Consider the following 18,300-nt stretch of genomic DNA (forward strand, 5'->3'; position numbering starts at 1 on the left):
GAAGCACTCCGTCGGTTACGACGACGAGGGTTCCGGTTGATCCGAATCAACGGAACAGCCTGCTCGTGAAATTAACGTGTAAGTGGCTGAGCACTCCACAGACACGTGCATCGTTAATGTAGTTCTCGGGGATATTCAGCGTGACACAGAGAGTGACAAGGCCGGCCCTTTGAAATACAGGTACAACAGAAACAGGAAGTAAGAGTGAAAGTTGTGGTGAAAGAGTACAGCAGGGATCACCACCATCCCTGCCGGAGCCTCGTGGAGCTTTAGGTGTTTTCGCTCAATGAACACTCACAACGCCCGGTCTGGGAATCGATAAACAGACAATTCAGTTTTTGTAATAACGCTATACATACTGTAACAACTAATGAAAATAGCTTTTGCTGGACATCACTGTTCTTTTAAAAGTGAAAAACTTGTCTCTAGTGTAAAGTGAGCAATCAAAAGTTTTAGCCGAACCCGTATTTGCTAGATATATATATATATATCAATTGATTACCTAATGAAATATGCTTTAATATACTCTCCCGTTTCAATACATTTCCGTTATATGAAATATAATGTACATATTTAAAAAAAATTAATCTGAAATATATATTTGTAGAAAACTAGGCTTGAACTGAAGTATGATGTGAATTTATACTGTGCATGCGTCAGCATAATCTCAACCGTATTGTCGTCATTCAATTGTCGTTATTGAATACTTTGAGCTTTTAATAGGTAGGAATGAGATGCATCTCTCTAATTCTGAATCGTATTCTTGCGTTTTCAAATGACGTAAATAGCTCTCAGGTATACAACACAGAGAAGAGAAGTTCATTGTAGTGTTAATATTATGTAATCGTATTAATATTGCTTTCATATATAATATCACCTTTATAATTACGTCCTTCGTTACGGAAGTCGTAAAAGTATGTAGAATATATAATTTCTTTTAGTGTCAATTTACTTTCCTTGTTTGCTGGAAGGCAAAATGTTTAAATATCCTGTAAATCCTGTTTTACAGAACAGCGGTGTCTGGTTTCTGGTTCAAGCGAAATCCATAATATCGTTTATTCACCTCCAAGTAATTTTATTTATGTGGTTATATGAAGTGATAACGCAGTCAGCTATAGAAAGCATTGTGGAACGACATCTTTTCCTTGCTATAAGCACTTCACCAGATATCACCATTATAGTTTGGAAAGAGACTCACCAAAGACGGTTATCTTAAGTTACTCTGCGTAATCACAAAGTCTCCATTATTGACTGTAAATCATTTGAATTGTAATACACAATGACCGTATCTGTCTATAAATCTTTCAGTAAATAAATCTTACAATAAATACATTAAATATATATTGCTTCAACCGAAGAAAACGGTGAGTGTATATTTCCAGAGTTGCTATAGGTGAAGTGTTTGCTCTTTAGAAATTTACCTCATTGCTTTTCACACAAATAAGATAATGCGATGACATGTGAGGAAGATTGTATTCTATAGCAAAGGCGTTACTCATTATTTCCTTCAGAAACCATACACTATCATCAACATATGTATGTGAAATTGGTTACGAATTAAGCAAGGTAATAATTTAAAAATTAAATGAAGTGTTTATATGTAATTCACGTACAGAAATGGCCAGAACCTTACTACCACATTGGTTTCTAACTCGCAGAATCGGAATCCAAGAACTACTAAACGTTCATCTACCTTTATGTGAAATTGGTTACGAATTAAGCAAGGTAATAATTTAAAACTTAAATGAAGTGTTTATATGTAATTCACGTAAAGAAATGGCCAGAATTTTACTGCCACATTGGTTTCTAACTCGCAGAATTGGAATCCAAGAACTGCTAAACGTTCATCTACCTTTATGTGAAATTGGTTTACGAATTAAGCAAGGTAATAATTTAAAACTTAACTGAAGTGTTTATATGTAATTCACGTACAGAAATGACCAGAACTTTACTGCCACATTGGTTCCTAACTCGCAGAATTGGAATCTAGCATCTGCTAAACGGTCAGCTACCTTTACTTCAGCTGTTGCATTGAAGTATGTTGTGCGGTTATGGTATCAGTGAAACAGCTACATTATGGGTCATTCATACTCGATCATTGACAATAAGTAATATCTATAAACCAGATTATTTCCTGCAGTCAAGACTATGATAGAAATTCAGGTTTACGCAAATACCATGATTTTTTCCTGTCTTCTATGTTTCTCTGTCCTTCTCACTCTTTCTCTCTCTCCCCACCTCTAGCTTTTAGCGTTGTGTTGGGTATAATAATATCCAAATTGCCAACAGTCTCTTTAGATATTTGCCAGTCTACTGACTCAAGAAGTGTCTCTTAGAGAAGAACTCCATTTGGAATATAAAAACCAAGTTTTAAGTAAACTAGAAACTCATAATTTGTTGTGTCTGGGGAGAGTCATTTTCTTTTTGTGCCTTATAATTTAATACACTCACCGGTAAAATTTCCACTTATTTCGTTGCGTCTTGCTTCAACACACAAACTCATACAAAGAATCTTGCACACCAAATCCAAAAACGAAATAGAAACTCATAAGTTATGTCTATAATATGAATAATGACTGATCGATCGTCCCATAAGAAAACATATTCACAGCTAATTTGTTTCATTCCGATTGTTATATTTTTCAGATTGGGTGGTGGTATTTTTGCTGATACTTTCGTTGGTAAATGGGACTCGTGGACTGTGGCTGTGAAACGGTTAACTCTAGTGATTCACCCAAACCAGTTATCATCATCCCTAATTGAATGGATGAAGAAAGAAGTGAATTATTTCAGGTATGTTTTTGAATCTCATTTTTTGATAGACGCAGCCATATAAGGTTTCATAAAATTATACAACATAACTGACTTGACTGGATTGTAACAATGGACTGACTTCAGTGCAGATGGTAACCTTCTGCCACAAACAGTATGTGTGATCGCTATGAGTTTACAACCATCGATCTATTGGCGTACATCATGTTAAAGAAAATAGAAACAATTTTGAACTGTTACAAGCAAATATATAGTTTGTTACATTCAAAATTTTTCTCTCCTCAATGAAGACATTCATATCTTTCATGCTACCTGTTCTTCTGGCAACATCTCATATAGCGTCATCAATATTTTCACGAATCTGAGAATCTAGGTGAGGCCAATGATGTTATAGTTAATAATAAAATATATGATCGTGATTGTTAAGTTGTTTGTCAATGGGTAATGTGCCTTCAAATTTTCTGATATTCGACGTTGTTTGTTAAAGAGCAAAAATACGACGTGTACGGACAGATCTATCACAGAAACAAATTGCGTTAATGTATCCCAGATTTTGGCCATGTGTAACACATCCGAACAAATGTACACTACCAATGTTCCGCATTCTGTTCATTACATTCTTATTTAGATGTGTTTCACTCACTCAAATATATTATCCTGTCCTCACTCTAGTCTTACACATTGGGAAACTAAATGCATCATTTTGAAGCACACAATATTTCATATACGCTGACAATATAATCACCGAGCTGTTTCAACTTCACATTCGGAGCAGACAAAAAGTGAAAAATACGATATCACCACCAGTAATCATGAACAGACATCAACGAAAACATTGTAGGTAATTACTAATGCTAGACATCCACAATCTCTGGTAATGTGTTATGCTTGCCACATCTATATGTACCCAAAATCCGGGATTACACATAAAATGCCTGTAGTAATATAACTTTGATAAGATGATAAACTTCCTAAAAGCTCAAGTAAATCGTATATTGGAATATTTCTCACAAACATAATCCAGTGACACAGACTTGCTTGGCCATTTTTATAATAGTTCGCCCGTTTAACTGAATCAAACGTTGTAATCTCCAAATCAAAATTGTTTGGTTCTCTCGCGTTGTCGCTAAAATAACGACACGTGCGTTTGTTATATAGCTTATATCATAGCTTCTTAACAGAAGAACGCAGCCCAAACGCATTTTCTCTATTCATCAGATTCATTGCCACATCCATGGCTCCCGCAAGTATGATATTAGCCTGGTTATTTTCTTCATCGAGCGTATAAATGATTAAATTAAACACTATCTGTATCAATCGCAGATTATGTCGTCAAATACCGTATTTCACAGAGCCTACTTCATTGAAGCAAGTGTTAAAATTGTTGAAAAAGAAATTTTTGTTACAGCTTTTAGAGCTTACCTTTATTCAAGATGATCGACAGATTACAAAACCCACTTTTTTAATATATAGTCCACTTCGTTCTCGTTCAAAGCTACATAGCCATGTATTCCTTAGTGTGTCAATTTTTGAAAAAAAAAGAAAAATGATAATCTACATTTATAAAGAACCACACTATCGGTTTCATGCTGCGATATTCCATCATTTCCGGTGAAAAATTTCGTGTCTTCCAAATTCTTATATCTTTTCAATCCAGTTCATATAACCTTCGTTTGACAACTGAGATAACGTTTCAATCAATTTAGTGTTAAACAATATCCACACTTGGATTTACTGTATCGCTAGCAGCATTACAGTTTTGAAAGCGTAAAACGTATGTGATATATTTCTTTGATAGATAATACAGCCTTCCTAAACACTTCCTTATATGTTAGCGGGTCACATTGAAATGTAGACATTTTCGTCATTCTCCTTTATTCCCTCACAGTTACGTCTCAGTGAACTTTTGACCCTATGCAAAAACGACAGCTACCCTACTAAGATATTTCAGTAGCATTCCCTTTTTACATTGCATTGCTCTTTTATATTTGAAAATTCAATATTAAAGTGTAGACATATTATATGCATGTGTATATATTTATACATATATATATATATATGTGTGTGTGTGTGTGTGTGTCTGAATATATATATATATGTATATATATATATATATATATATATATATATATGTATATATGTATATATCTGTTGGTGTCTATGTCTGCGTCTTTATGTGTGCGTGTGCTTTTATACATACATGCATATATATATGTATATATATATATATATATATCTCAAGATTAATCAGCCGAAATTGCTAAGATGATCTGGTTCTTGACTGATGACTGAGGGCTTCGAATGTCCCGTCCTGTGGTTCTTGTGTCGTCTCTGTGGTGTTTCATGTTCTTGTCCATGTCTGTAATTATTTTTACTGTTTACCTATATATATGTATAGATATACACACGTACATACTTTCGCATACGTACATATGTATGTACGTGTGCATATGTATCCACACACACACACACACAACTCACACGCACACACACACGCAGAGGTTTATATGTTTATTAGGGAATTTTATCATTTTGAATTATTAAAGGAAACAAAAAATTCAAGAAAATACGTTCATGCGTGTTAGTGAACGACTCATATTGATTCCCAAGTCTGTAAATTTATTTTTACATTTGTAAGGGATTTTTTTTTCTTTTACTTAATTTCCGCTGAATAAAACCCGAAATTATTTGAACAATGTCTTGAGATATTAATTTCGGAAATTCAATTCGTTCAGAAAACTTTACATGATATACACATTTTTATCTTTTTTCATCAATAATAGAAAAGTCGTGTTGATATGCATTGCATTAAGCTTTTATAGAATATTATGGAAAAATCCCAGTTTTTTTTTTTTTCTATCAAGTAAGAAAAATATTCTGTATAATATAACTCTTCTGTTTTTCCTGACAAATTTATTCATGAACCCCATTTAGGTTTCTGCTAAGAACTGTCTCCCTGCTGGTTGTTTGTTGTATTTAAAGTGAATTGCTTATGCGAATTGCATTTTCAGAGGTGTGTTTAACAATATTTAGCAGTTAAAGTTAGTCATTATTAGCTCTGGCTAATTCTAGTGGACATTTTATGTCATAAAACGCAATTTTTGAATTACAGAATTATATGACTGTTTTGAAAATGTTTTTTTCTCTCTTTTTGTTTTTTGCATTTCCCATCAAATTTAGTCATTGATATTTCATTCACATTCGTATTTCATACTATAGCTTCGCAAAAAAACTAAAATATTTATTATTGTAATGGAACAGAAAAGGATGAATGTGCTTTTTTTTCAGCATCCTCCATTTGGGACTTTCCGAGAAAATTTATCATAATTTCGAATATAATTTACATATGAAGAAAATTTAAATACTATATATTAACTTCTAACACACCTGACAACGTAAAAAAATACGAATTAAGAAATTTGGCAGTTAATAGGTTAAGAATGATATATAAGGGTATAACTCTGTATTGGAACAGGCCAACATTGTTTCATTGGTGACTTATGCTTTTTACATCTTGACTGAAATAAGATTACCAAAAAACAAAAGACGAAATGACTGAGTTACGGTGTTCACTTAACACGGTTCGCATTATAGTTCAATAAACGGATATAGAATGGAATTACCGTCAAACCATGAATGAAATTATAAAAAAAACAAAAGCGTTTGAATAAAATAGGTAATTGGTAAGCGGAGCCATTTTCCATTCTTCTTCTTCCTCGTGTCATGGGATATGCTGAACACAGCATTTTAAATTTCCAAATACCTACCAGATTGATGTTGCGTCCTTTTCCTATGTAGCTAAACGGCAAAATATTGCGGTAGATTACGTATAACACTGAGCTTGCAGTCTATTCTGCAGCCATGCAGTTCACCCTGGGAACATATGTTTCCCATGACTGTGTGGTTAACAATCTCAAACTGCAATCATATGATTTCGCGTTCATTTCCAGTGGGCGGTACATTGGGCGTCTGACTCGTACAATACCTCCGAGCAAACCAATGCCTTGGGATTGAAATTAGAGGACGGCAGGATGTGTTGAAGGCCGTCATCTCTCTCTCTCTCACTCTATCTATCTATCTGTCTGTCTGGCTGTCTGTCTATCTATCTATCTATCTATCTATCTATCTATCTATCTATCTATGTGTATATATATTCTTTTATTCTTTTACTTGTTTCAATCATTTAACTGAGGCCATACTGAAGCACCACCTTTACTTGAACAAATAGACCGCAAGACTTATTCTTTGAAAACCTAGTACTTATTCTATCGGTCACTTTTTTGCTGAACCGCAATGCGACGGAGACGTAGACGCACCAGCCACGCTTGTCAAGCGATGGTGGGGGAACAAATACAAGACACAAATAACAAATACATACATACATACATAATATATATATATATATATATATATATATATATATATATATATATATATATATATACGACGGGCTCTTCCAGTTTCTGTCTACCAAATCCACTCACAAGGCTTTGGTCTGCGGCTTCTTACCACACAGCCACTCCTGCGACTATACACATGCACCCATATATATATGTATTATTTTACTTGTTTTAGTCATTTGACTGTGGCCATGCTGTAGCACCGGCTTTAACCGAACAAATCGACCCCACGACGTTCTTTGTAAGCTTAGTAGTTAGTAGTTATCAGCTGTCAGTATCTTTTGCCCAGCCGCTAAACACACCAGCGTCGGCTGTTAAGCGATGGAGGCGGAAAAACACAGAGACAACACACACACACACACATACACATATGAACCGAAAGAGGCCGGTCAGTTCTGATAGCTTTTATGACTTACTGTAGCATCCAAGAGAGACAATGATTACAGTGTCATTTCTACCTTTTCGCTTCTCCACGCTGTCACTCTAGTAACTGTATAAAATATTCACGGAGTGGCACTGATATTTCAGATGAATCGATAAGTAGGTGAAAAGGATGCTTACATGTTTTAAAGAAAAATATTGTGGTTTTCACTATTTTTAAACTTTGAATATTAGAAGAATCAAAAGTGCAAGTATATAAATTCCTGTATGCCTAGGCAAACCTCCTATTAAATTTCATTAATACTAACTGGAAATATAGTTACTTCTCATAAGTAATATACATTTGTATCATAAATAACAGGAAATAGCAGATAACAAATGATATATTATTCCACTAAATAGAAAAGAGATAAGAAATCTAAAGTTACCGTATTCCGTAGTAATATTTGCCTTATCTTATTCGTTTGTCTTCAAAATATATGAGTATAAAATATAATTGCGCTTATTTTTTTTTACTTTCGCACCAAAAGTGTCCAAAAGTTATCAAAAATGCGTCTGCAGTTTACAGGCCACCATTTGTTTACGAGGCAATTAAAACTATTGCATTTCTTATTTACAGTGTTTCATGTGTCCCAGGAGATTCATGAAATACTGTATAACTATTCCTGTCTTTTGAAACGGTAAATTTTTAATCATTTTGTTTTCTTTATGTAGTTCGACTGTCTGAAATTGCGATCGTATCTAACGCAGAAAATATGTACAATCGCCTTTGGCTGACTCTAGGTTGACTAGAACGAATGGTAAGCGAGTCGTGAGTGTTTTTAAACATGACTCAGCTTATGAAACCACAGTGTTTCCTCTCTATGTGGGTGACTCGCTTGATCTGTGTATTGTTCTTGATTCTTAGAGTGGCAAGTTCAAGTTTCTGAATTGGAGTTTGAACTATTTTGTGATAACTATGAATAAACGAGAATGGAGTTGAATTGGCAAGGTAGGAGAAAAGGTCTTCAGCAAAGTACTTGAAATATAGGTTACTGTATATTCTTTGTGTTGTAGATATTCGTTTCCTGCAAGTCAAGTGTAAGATGAAGGTGTCAACATCTGGTGTTAACATTGGCTGTTGATACCAGGTGTTCAACAGTCGATATAGTTAATTTAAACCTCTTAAATGGCTGGCGAAATATATCGAATATAATAACTTCCCACTGTGGCTTCATTACAGAAAATGTATTCTAAACTGTATATTCATCTTGTGATTGAGATAATTGTATATTTTTTCCATATTTTAACTGACATTACTTTGAGAACTGTGCAAAGAGCTGAATGTCAGAAGGACAAAGTAATGCATTGTATAATAATCTTCCCACAGTACTTTTAGCAAAGCTACACACACACACACACACACACACATACACACAGGCACGCACACACACACATCCACACACACAACGTAGCTGCTAAAATCACTTACATGTGAACGGCTCTGTAGACAAAAATAAATAAATAAATAAATAATTGCTGTCACAATAATGTCGACAAGTGTTTCGTTCGTTTACAATATTGAATTGAATTCTTCAACTGAGCATTACTTGGAGGAAGCAAGTTCCACTAGTTACGTTTCTTCAACCGAAAATGGCATCGTACACATATTCTGAAATACAATAATTCAATACTCATTTATTCCTGCATTTTTGCAGAAAATGTGGATGTGCCTGAGTGTGGGCATAGTTAGGACATTAAATTGTATAAGCATAAAGCGTAAGACGGCACCGAAATTAATTATTAATTAATAATTAATAACCTTTTTAATTTTAAATCTAATGTGGTTTAGCAATTGATGTCAGAGACCAGACGTTGTTTCCCCCCAAAAAGTAATGAATGAAACCATGATCATAGATATCTCTCTAACTAGGGATGTCGAAATGTATGATCAAAAATAGCCCAATATTGAGAAGTACAAACCGCTAAGTGTTATAATATAGACCCAGTATTGATATAAAGAACATGTTTCTAGGTTTTCATATCGCTCTGTGGACTGAAATTATTCCATACATTTTGGATAACGTTTGTTTCCATTCTTCGACCTTCTTCCATATATTCTTCCTTATTTCTTATCCTCCACAACGGTTTGACATTGCACTTACTTCCTGTCGAAGCATATGACTGGTATGGTACTGCTAGACATGGAATATTCGGTAGAGGAAAAACTGATTTCTGAATTTTTGAATTTCGATGCAGTAACCTCCGTCATTCGTTCCTGTTTCAGAGCAAGTTACTATCCATCATCATCATTATCATCATCATCATCATCTCTCTCTCATTCCTCTTTTCCTTCTCTCAGACTTTCCAGAAGACCATGATATTTCCCATACATCGGCCAGAGCCCATTTAAACTAGTCGTTTAAAATAGGGGGCATATAAAAACATCCCTAATACACTGTGACGTAAAATATGTCATATGGACCATGTTTTCTCTCTCAAAGCATTCGGCCAACGCTATAGAGAGTTCAACGTGATACACCCTTGTTTCTCTGTGAAGAACATGTATATGACAAGAATTTTCTGACGTGATATTTGGAAAGCTGTGTTCGCAGAGCCATGAGTTGTTATTGCTTTCGCCGTTGCTGTGGTAATAGTTAAGCCACTTGACAAAAGCGCTGACATTTGCTCTAAAAAGTCATAAACATAATTGTTTTCAAACTGTTAATACCTTGTTTTGCAATATTGCTGTCCATTTAGCTTCTGATTTCATATTTTCCGCACACTGTCTCTGTTTATGCTGCAGGGGAATATTATCCCCGACTTGTTGTGCTGTATGTCAGATAAAAATAAACACAAAATCAGACGAAGTTTGGAAAAATTGTTCAGATAATTTGGGTTAAAAATATTGAAACAATATCTTTGAGTTCTTTGAATCAAATCAAATTGATACAGCAGAAATAATCCAAGAACCAAGAGCATTATGAAGTATGAATTGCCAGTTTGAAATTGTAATAATGAATGGGAAAATAGCAGCAACGACAATAATATTAAAACGATGATGATCATAATGATGATGATGATGTTAATGACGATGCGAAGGAGGATGATAACAATGCCAATAATGATATGTTTCTTCGTCAAAAAATGTTGTGTGAAGACTTGAACAAGATTGTTTGTAAATAAGTCCCGTGTCGGAATGGAAAATACATAATTTTTACGCGTCAGAAGTAGGACACAATGCCGAAGCTAAAATAGTGCATTTCTGATATCTCTAAATGTTCTTCAAATCATTGGAAGCTGTGTTCGTCTTGTTATGAGAACGATATAAAAGAAGTTAAGAGTAGAACAAGGAAACATTCAGTCACAAAATTCTCATCGGCCTTTCAGAAAATTTACTGCCGCACAGAACCACTATCCACTATCCTGGCGTATTTGAAGAAGAGGATGGGCAGTTAGGTTGAAAAGAAACGTTTGTTCTCAATCCTTGCAGGAGTGTGTGCAATGCTTCTTTTCTAGTAACCACAAATAGGGAAATTTTTCAGACGATATTCACAATTGACTGCAGGGATACCAAGATAGAGTAAAGAAATACTGAAGCGCATTCTGTGTAATTTTCAAAGTTTGAAGAAGTGCGTGCATGAAGTTGCCAATTCTCCTCGTTGATATATCTACCGTTGCAATAATTCCTTCTACTATTGGTAGAAACTTTGCAGTAGGTGGCTAGCCGATCATAAAGACACCAAGGCTCGACTGGTGCTTATTTTATCAACCTCAGTGAGATGAAAGGCCAAATCAACCGCAGCAGAATTTTGAATTAGAACTTTGAGTCGGAAGAAATGCCGCTATTCATTTTGTCGGACGTAGTTTAGTAAATTCATGAACAATGAACTGCCAAAGAAAAGTATTAAATAAGTCCAATATATTTTTAACAGACTGCCAATGAAACGGTCAGCAATGCAGGTTTATCCTCTGTGAAGATTTACAGACATTTAGTTCGTCGGAATTTCTCAAGTAAATCACCTTTATCAGAGTTATTTCAGATAACAATTGAAGCGATTATATGCAAAATAACAAGAAAAAATTTGCAAAAACTATCATGTAAAACTGATCACAAAATAGATATTCCTCACTATACTTCAGGTGAAACATTTCTGAATTGACTTGATAATAAATATGCAAGTGTGTGTGTGTGTGTGTGTGAAAGAGAGAGAGAGAGAGAGAGAGGAGAGAGAGAGAGAGAGAGGGTGAGAGAAAGAGAGAGAGAGCGTTTGGGTTCGTTTAAATTTTTTGTACGTGCTTCTTCTTAAAATAGTGGTTCAGCAATACGAACCCCATAGAATTAATAGGAGATTCATTTATATTTGGACCCTCTTGATACCTATTTCACTCTCCTGGACCTTTTTAGCTGTTTGATATTTAAAGAAGTCCTATTATATTTTTACGATTAAATATTGTAAGAAATCCTATTAAAAATTTGTTAAAATTATAGAAGTATATATAGAAGCATAACCAATTTATTGTACATAAATTTTAACAACGAAATCGTACGGACTCCTCCTGAGTCGAGTCACACAGACATCGGTTGGGAACGTTTACTTGAAAATAATAAAGGACTGGTGCCGATTTGTCAGAGTAAACAATTCAAGGCAATAACCTAGCATGGCCTTGGTCCATTGATCACAGCAAGTAAAAAGATAAAAATATGTAATATTGATCAAATACCAACGCTACCACATTAAGAGACGAAATAGGCATTGCTCTGTTCAGTAGATTTTGATATTCAGGAGACGCGATTGCCTGTCAGAGCCATACTGGGAAAATAACGAAAAAAAAAAAAGAAAGTAAAGTCAAAGGAAAAGCAAAGAGCAACGATCAAGTCCGCAGTAAGTATTAAAAAAAACCAAAATTTGCTTCATAACAACAGCGGTTGTATCTAATTTAGTTTCGTACATTTATTGCATGGAAAAGAAGATGAAATAATAACGGCATATATTGCGCACCCGAATAACCTGGGTATTCTCTGGAGGCATCGTGCTTTGACTAGAGAAAGACACAAAGAGAGAATAACACAGACAGACATATGATTTTCTGTCTGTGAGAAAATTATTGTTTATTATTATTACTATTATTATTTTTATTATTATTATTATTATTATCATTATTATTATTATTATTATTATTATCATTATTATTATCATTATCATTATTGTTGTTGTTGTTGTTGTTGTTGTTGTCGTTGCTGCAGTATTATAAAAACATACATTGTGTAAGGTTCAGCGTGTGATTACTATAGTTACGTGACCGTAATGTTTTAATAAAAATAAATTGTTTTTCTCGTTCATCACAAAAACAGAAAGTAATTATTTTAGCTAGTTTTTTTTTCTTCTTTTTCTGTTCTCTGAAAGTTGTCTGATGGTTCATAATGTGACAAATATTATGATAGAACTGCACTTCTATAATTTAGATATTCCACGAGGAAATCATTCATTCACCTCTCCCTGGCAACATAGATACACAAACGGGATGACATTGAATCAAACGCACACTCTCGCATACATATATTGATGCATATAATATATATATATGTATATATATATAAGTACATATATATATATATATATGTATGTGTGTGTGTGTGTGTATGTGTACAAAATATATGTAGGTATATATGTATGTATATATACTCCGCACATAAGGATATAATATACACAAACTTATACACATACATAAAATCATTACTGAATGACAACAACGACAAAAATAATAATAATAAAAATAATAATAATAATAATAAATAATAATAATAATAATAATAATAATAATAATAAATAATAATAATAATAGTAATAATAATAATAATAGTTTCAAATTTTGCCACATGAGCAACCATGTTGGGGGGTGGGTGGATAAGCCGATTACATCGAACTCCAGCATTTCACTGGTACTTAGTTTATGCAAGGTAAAGTCTACTTCGGCAGAATTTTCAATCAGAACTTACTGACGGGCGAAATACCGCTAATTCATTTTATCCAGCGCGTCGCCTTATTAATGGTAATAATCCTTTCTACTATAGGCACAAGGCCTGAAATTTTGGTGGGGGGGGGACTAGTCGATTACATCAACTCCAGTGTGTAACTGGTACTTTAGTTTATCGACCCCGAAAGAATGAAAGGCGATGTCAACCCCGGTGACATTTAACCTCAGAATGTGAACACAGACGAAATACCACTAAGCATTTCGTCCGGGTTAATAACGATTCTGCCGGCTCACCGTCTTAATAATAATGATAAAAATAATAATACTTTCTTTTATAGGCACAAGGCCTGAAATCTAGATAGCCGATTACATCGAACCCTGTGCTCAACTAGTACTCAACTAGATAGTCGATTACATAGACCCCTAATACTTAATTTATCGACCCCGAAAGTATGAAGGGCAAAGTCGAGCTGGGTGAAATTTGAACTAAGAATATAGTCGTAGACGAAATACATCCAAACATTTCGCTCGGCGTGCTAACGATTCTGCCAGCTCACCGCTTTAATAATAATAATAATAATAATAATAATAATAATAATAATAATAATAATGATAATGATAATAATAATAATAATAATAATAATAATAATGATAATAATAATATTAACAGCAACACCAACAAGAATAAAAGCAAGAGCATTTAGCAGGCTGATAATATAGTAAGAACAAAGAACGTGTTCTCAGGAAATGGAAGTAATAATCGATTCACTGATCTGAAGGATGCCTTCGAGGCGCCGATTGTCACAATATATTCACGCACATAAGCTGTTCCAGTGCTTTAGTTATTTAATACGTATTTTTACTGAATGCAGTGATTTGCGACTGAGTAATATCGGTGCCTGTTAGTCATAGTTTGTTTTCCATAAGTAGCTGTTAGATAGTCATTCATTTTGTTGAAAAACCTTGGATAAACACGCTTTGAAAGACGAGGCGCGTCAAAACTAGCTGCACATTTCTACATATCGTTCAGAAGAATTATTTCTGTAACTTAACAACATAGTTTATTTATATAGCGGTGACAGACACGGGTTTAAGAAAGACTGGCTGTGTGGTAAGTAGCTTGCTTACCAACAACATGGTTCCGGGTTCAATCCCACCTCGTGGCAACTTGGGCAAGTGTCTTCTACTATAGCCTCGGGCCGACCAAAGCCTTTGAGTGGATTTGGTAGACGGAAACTGAAAGAAGCCCATCGTATATATGTATATATATGTATGTGTCGTGTGTATTTGTGTGTCTGTGTTTGTCCCCCTAACATTGCTTGACAACCGATGCTGGTGTGTTTATGTCCCCGTAACTTAGCGGCTCGGCAAAAGGGACCGATAGAATAAGTACTGGGCTTACAAAGAATAAGTCCCGGGGTCGAGTTCCTCGATTAAAGGTGGTGCTCCAGCATGGCCGCAGTCAAATGACTGAAACAAGTAAAAGAGTAAAAGAGTATCCAATTTTCTTCCCAAAATATACTTGCGTTGGGCCATCATGTAGGTGATATATTTTTTGCCCGTAAAAATAACAAAAAATATCAGGTTACAAATAAAAGAGGATCATACATGGCAGTTTTTTTGTGCTGGTGTAGGTATGATATATTTTCATTAAAAAAAAATTTGCCGTTTAGGCTCCTGTTTCCTTTGTTCGTTGTTGTTTTTGTGGTTGTTGTTGTAGTCTTCTTCTCTTCTTCCAATCAGGACACACGCCATTAGCCACAAAGAATAATCTCTAATTCGAGCCTACTCTAAGCTACTAAGAACGCGTGTGGAAACTTGAAGATCCACTCACTGGCAGACTGGCAGTTTCACGGCCGCGAAAGCTACGTTGTTATCCTCATTCCGTAAACGGTGGCTTTTAACCGGTGGAGAGATGAACCATCGTGGGGTGCAGAGGGTTCGCAATCGAGCCTAGGGTCTGAAAGTTTACCACACCATAGTGGGTTACACTATGGTCCCTCTGCTTTGTTGTAGAAGTTGGATGTAAGTGTGAGAGAAAGTTGTGGTGAAAGAGTATAGTGCCCCCACCCCCCGCCGGAGGCTCGCAGAGCTTAGGTGTTTTTGCTCAATAAACACTCACAATGCCCGGTCTGGGAATCGAAATTGCGTTCTTATGACCGCGAGTCCCCTGTCCTAACCACTGCACCATTGCGCCTCCACGGGTGTTGTTTTATTCGGTGTTAATAATGGCAATGTTGTTGATGTTTATCGTCGTTCCTGAACTTGCTGCTACTAATTTTGTCCATGTATTTGTCGAGTGGAACTGACTGCGAAAGACATCTTCGCCATGAAAACCACCTCCACTCTTCGCTTCTTGGTTTCATGACAAATACAACGCCATATTAATGTTTTTCCAATATTTCGAAAAGAAATATTTACGTTTCGAAATTTCACCCCTTGGGGTAGATAAAAATAATGTTTGCTAAGAAGCACTATCCAACAAAACAGGAAACGAAACTGATAGACTTATAAGAATGAAAACAACCAAAAGAGTCACAGAGTTTTCGTCACACGTTTTGTGTTGGTGATAAACAAGAAGAAAAACAATAATATTCCTTTCTACTATGGGCACAAGGTCTGAAATTTGGGGAGGAGATGATTTGATTACCTCGACCCCAATGTTTATCGACCCCAAAATGACAAAAGGCAAAGTCCACCTCAGCCGAATTTGAACCTAGAACGTGAAAATAAACGAAATACCGCTAAGAATTTTCCCCGGCGTGCTAAACATAATAACAACAACAACAACAACAACAACAACACTAATTACAACAGCAATAATAATATTAATAATAACAACAACACCAATAACAGCAACAGCAACAACAATACTACCACTACTACTACTACTACTACTACTACTACTACTACTACTAATAATAATAATAATAATAATAATAATAATAATAATAATAATCTGAGAGATTTTTAAAACGCTTTGTTGAAGATGATTTGGAGCAATAAGTTAAACAATACAAATACTATCTGCACGGAATGATAAAGCCTCTACAGGAAGCATATCTACCTTAATTTTCACACATCACCTTAAAGAAGTGTCTTTTATTAGATAATGCAGTTTGGGATGCATAAAGCCGGCTAAATAGAGTCCGTTAGAATGTCTTTCATCACAGGTATGTTTGATTTGGTCTGGTAAGGATTGTACAATAACCACATACCAGAGCTGTAAAACTGAATATTACTGGTTGTACATCTAGCAACTCATAAAACACGCTACAGTCTCGTGGGGTGTTTAACGTCTCAGATGATAAGGATATAGATGAATTTAACTACATTGTCAATAAATGCAACAGCAAAAACAGTGAAGTATTAAACTATGAGATGGGAAAAAATGGACAGAAGGACAGAATATGTTTCCTCATCTTATAATAGAATACTTGGTGGTTCCTATCAAAGGCATTTGCAGATCGAAACTTACACATGCCCACTGTTTGGTTACTTATGAATATTTCTGAAACTAAGGCGGCGAGTTGGCAGAAACGTTAGCACGCCGGGCGAAATGCTTAGCCGTATTTAATCTGTCGCTACGTTCTGAGTTTAAATTCCGCCTTTCATTCTTTCGGGGTCGATTAAATACGTTCCAGTTGCGTACTGGGGTCGATATAATCGACTTAATCCATGTGTCTGTCCTTGTTTGTCCTCTCTGTGTTTAGGCCCTTCTGGGTAGTAAAGAAATATGTATTTCGTCTGCTGCTAAGTTCAAATTCCGTCGAGGTCAACTTTGCTTTTCATCATTTCGATGTCTACAAATTAATTACCAGTTATGTACTGAGGTAGATCTAATCGATTGGCCCTTCCCCCAAAATTTCGGGCCTTGTGCCCAAAATAGAAAAGAATATTTCTGAAACTAATTGATGATCCCATTCTCCTTCATATTTTGTTCTTCTTATGACAGTATTTATTAAAGTGTATTATCAGTAAGAAGATAAAGTTGCAACTGTACCCAACAATTGGTTTTCCAACCGCCATCTAAACTTGAAACCTGGAAGAAAGCAATGAGGATTGCTTTCTTCTCAGTTGCTGGGCGTGTTCAAGCGACGTTGTCTACGTTCAGTCCTGGGTAACGATGATGTGAGAAACAAAGATGTATGTGCGCAACACACACACACTCTCTCTCTCTCTCTCTCTCTCTCTCTCTCAAACATATTAATTTTTAACGATTCGTATAAAGATCGCAATATGTTCAGTTTTGGGGAAACTGTGAAACGTAGCTTGCATATAGGAACAATAGCACGACCAGCTTATATGTAAATATCAAAAGAGATTATGCTGTGTAAAAAATATATTGGTACTTCCAATTTCATACGGTCCTTTTAATTTTCGTCCTCTACTTCATATCTCACTTAGACTTCTCCTTGTATCGCACTCCCTAGGTTTGTCAGTGTATCCTTAAATGTCTGTATATCTTCAAGTGTTCGCATATATGTGTATATATATATATATATATATATATATATATATATATATATATATATATATATGTGCGTGTATGTATATATATATATATACATTCTGAGATTTAATTATGTCTATGTATATATATATATATACATTCTGAGATTTAATTATGCTTACTGTTCGTTTTTCGACATCAGTGGCAGACGCCATTAGAAAAACTTATATCTATTTGCAAAGGAGCCTTCACCTTCATCGCTACCTGGTGGTTGCCGCCCGTTGACGAGGGACAAACATCCTGAAACTAGTTCGAGCGTATTACTCAGGCTTGCGA

General features: G+C 35.1%; 1 protein-coding gene across 1 annotated transcript in view; it reads left to right on the forward strand.

Annotated features, from left to right (window-relative positions):
• Positions 1-18,300, forward strand: part of LOC115217824 (probable serine/threonine-protein kinase drkC) — a 171,558-nt gene that overhangs the window by 97,300 nt on the left and 55,958 nt on the right. The window contains exon 8 of the mRNA XM_029787505.2: positions 2,647-2,793. Coding sequence (XP_029643365.1) covers positions 2,647-2,793 — 147 coding nt within the window. The remainder of the gene's footprint in view (positions 1-2,646; positions 2,794-18,300) is intronic.

Source organism: Octopus sinensis, linkage group LG12, assembly GCF_006345805.1.
Source record: "Octopus sinensis linkage group LG12, ASM634580v1, whole genome shotgun sequence".
Taxonomy (NCBI): Eukaryota; Metazoa; Mollusca; class Cephalopoda; order Octopoda; family Octopodidae; genus Octopus; species Octopus sinensis.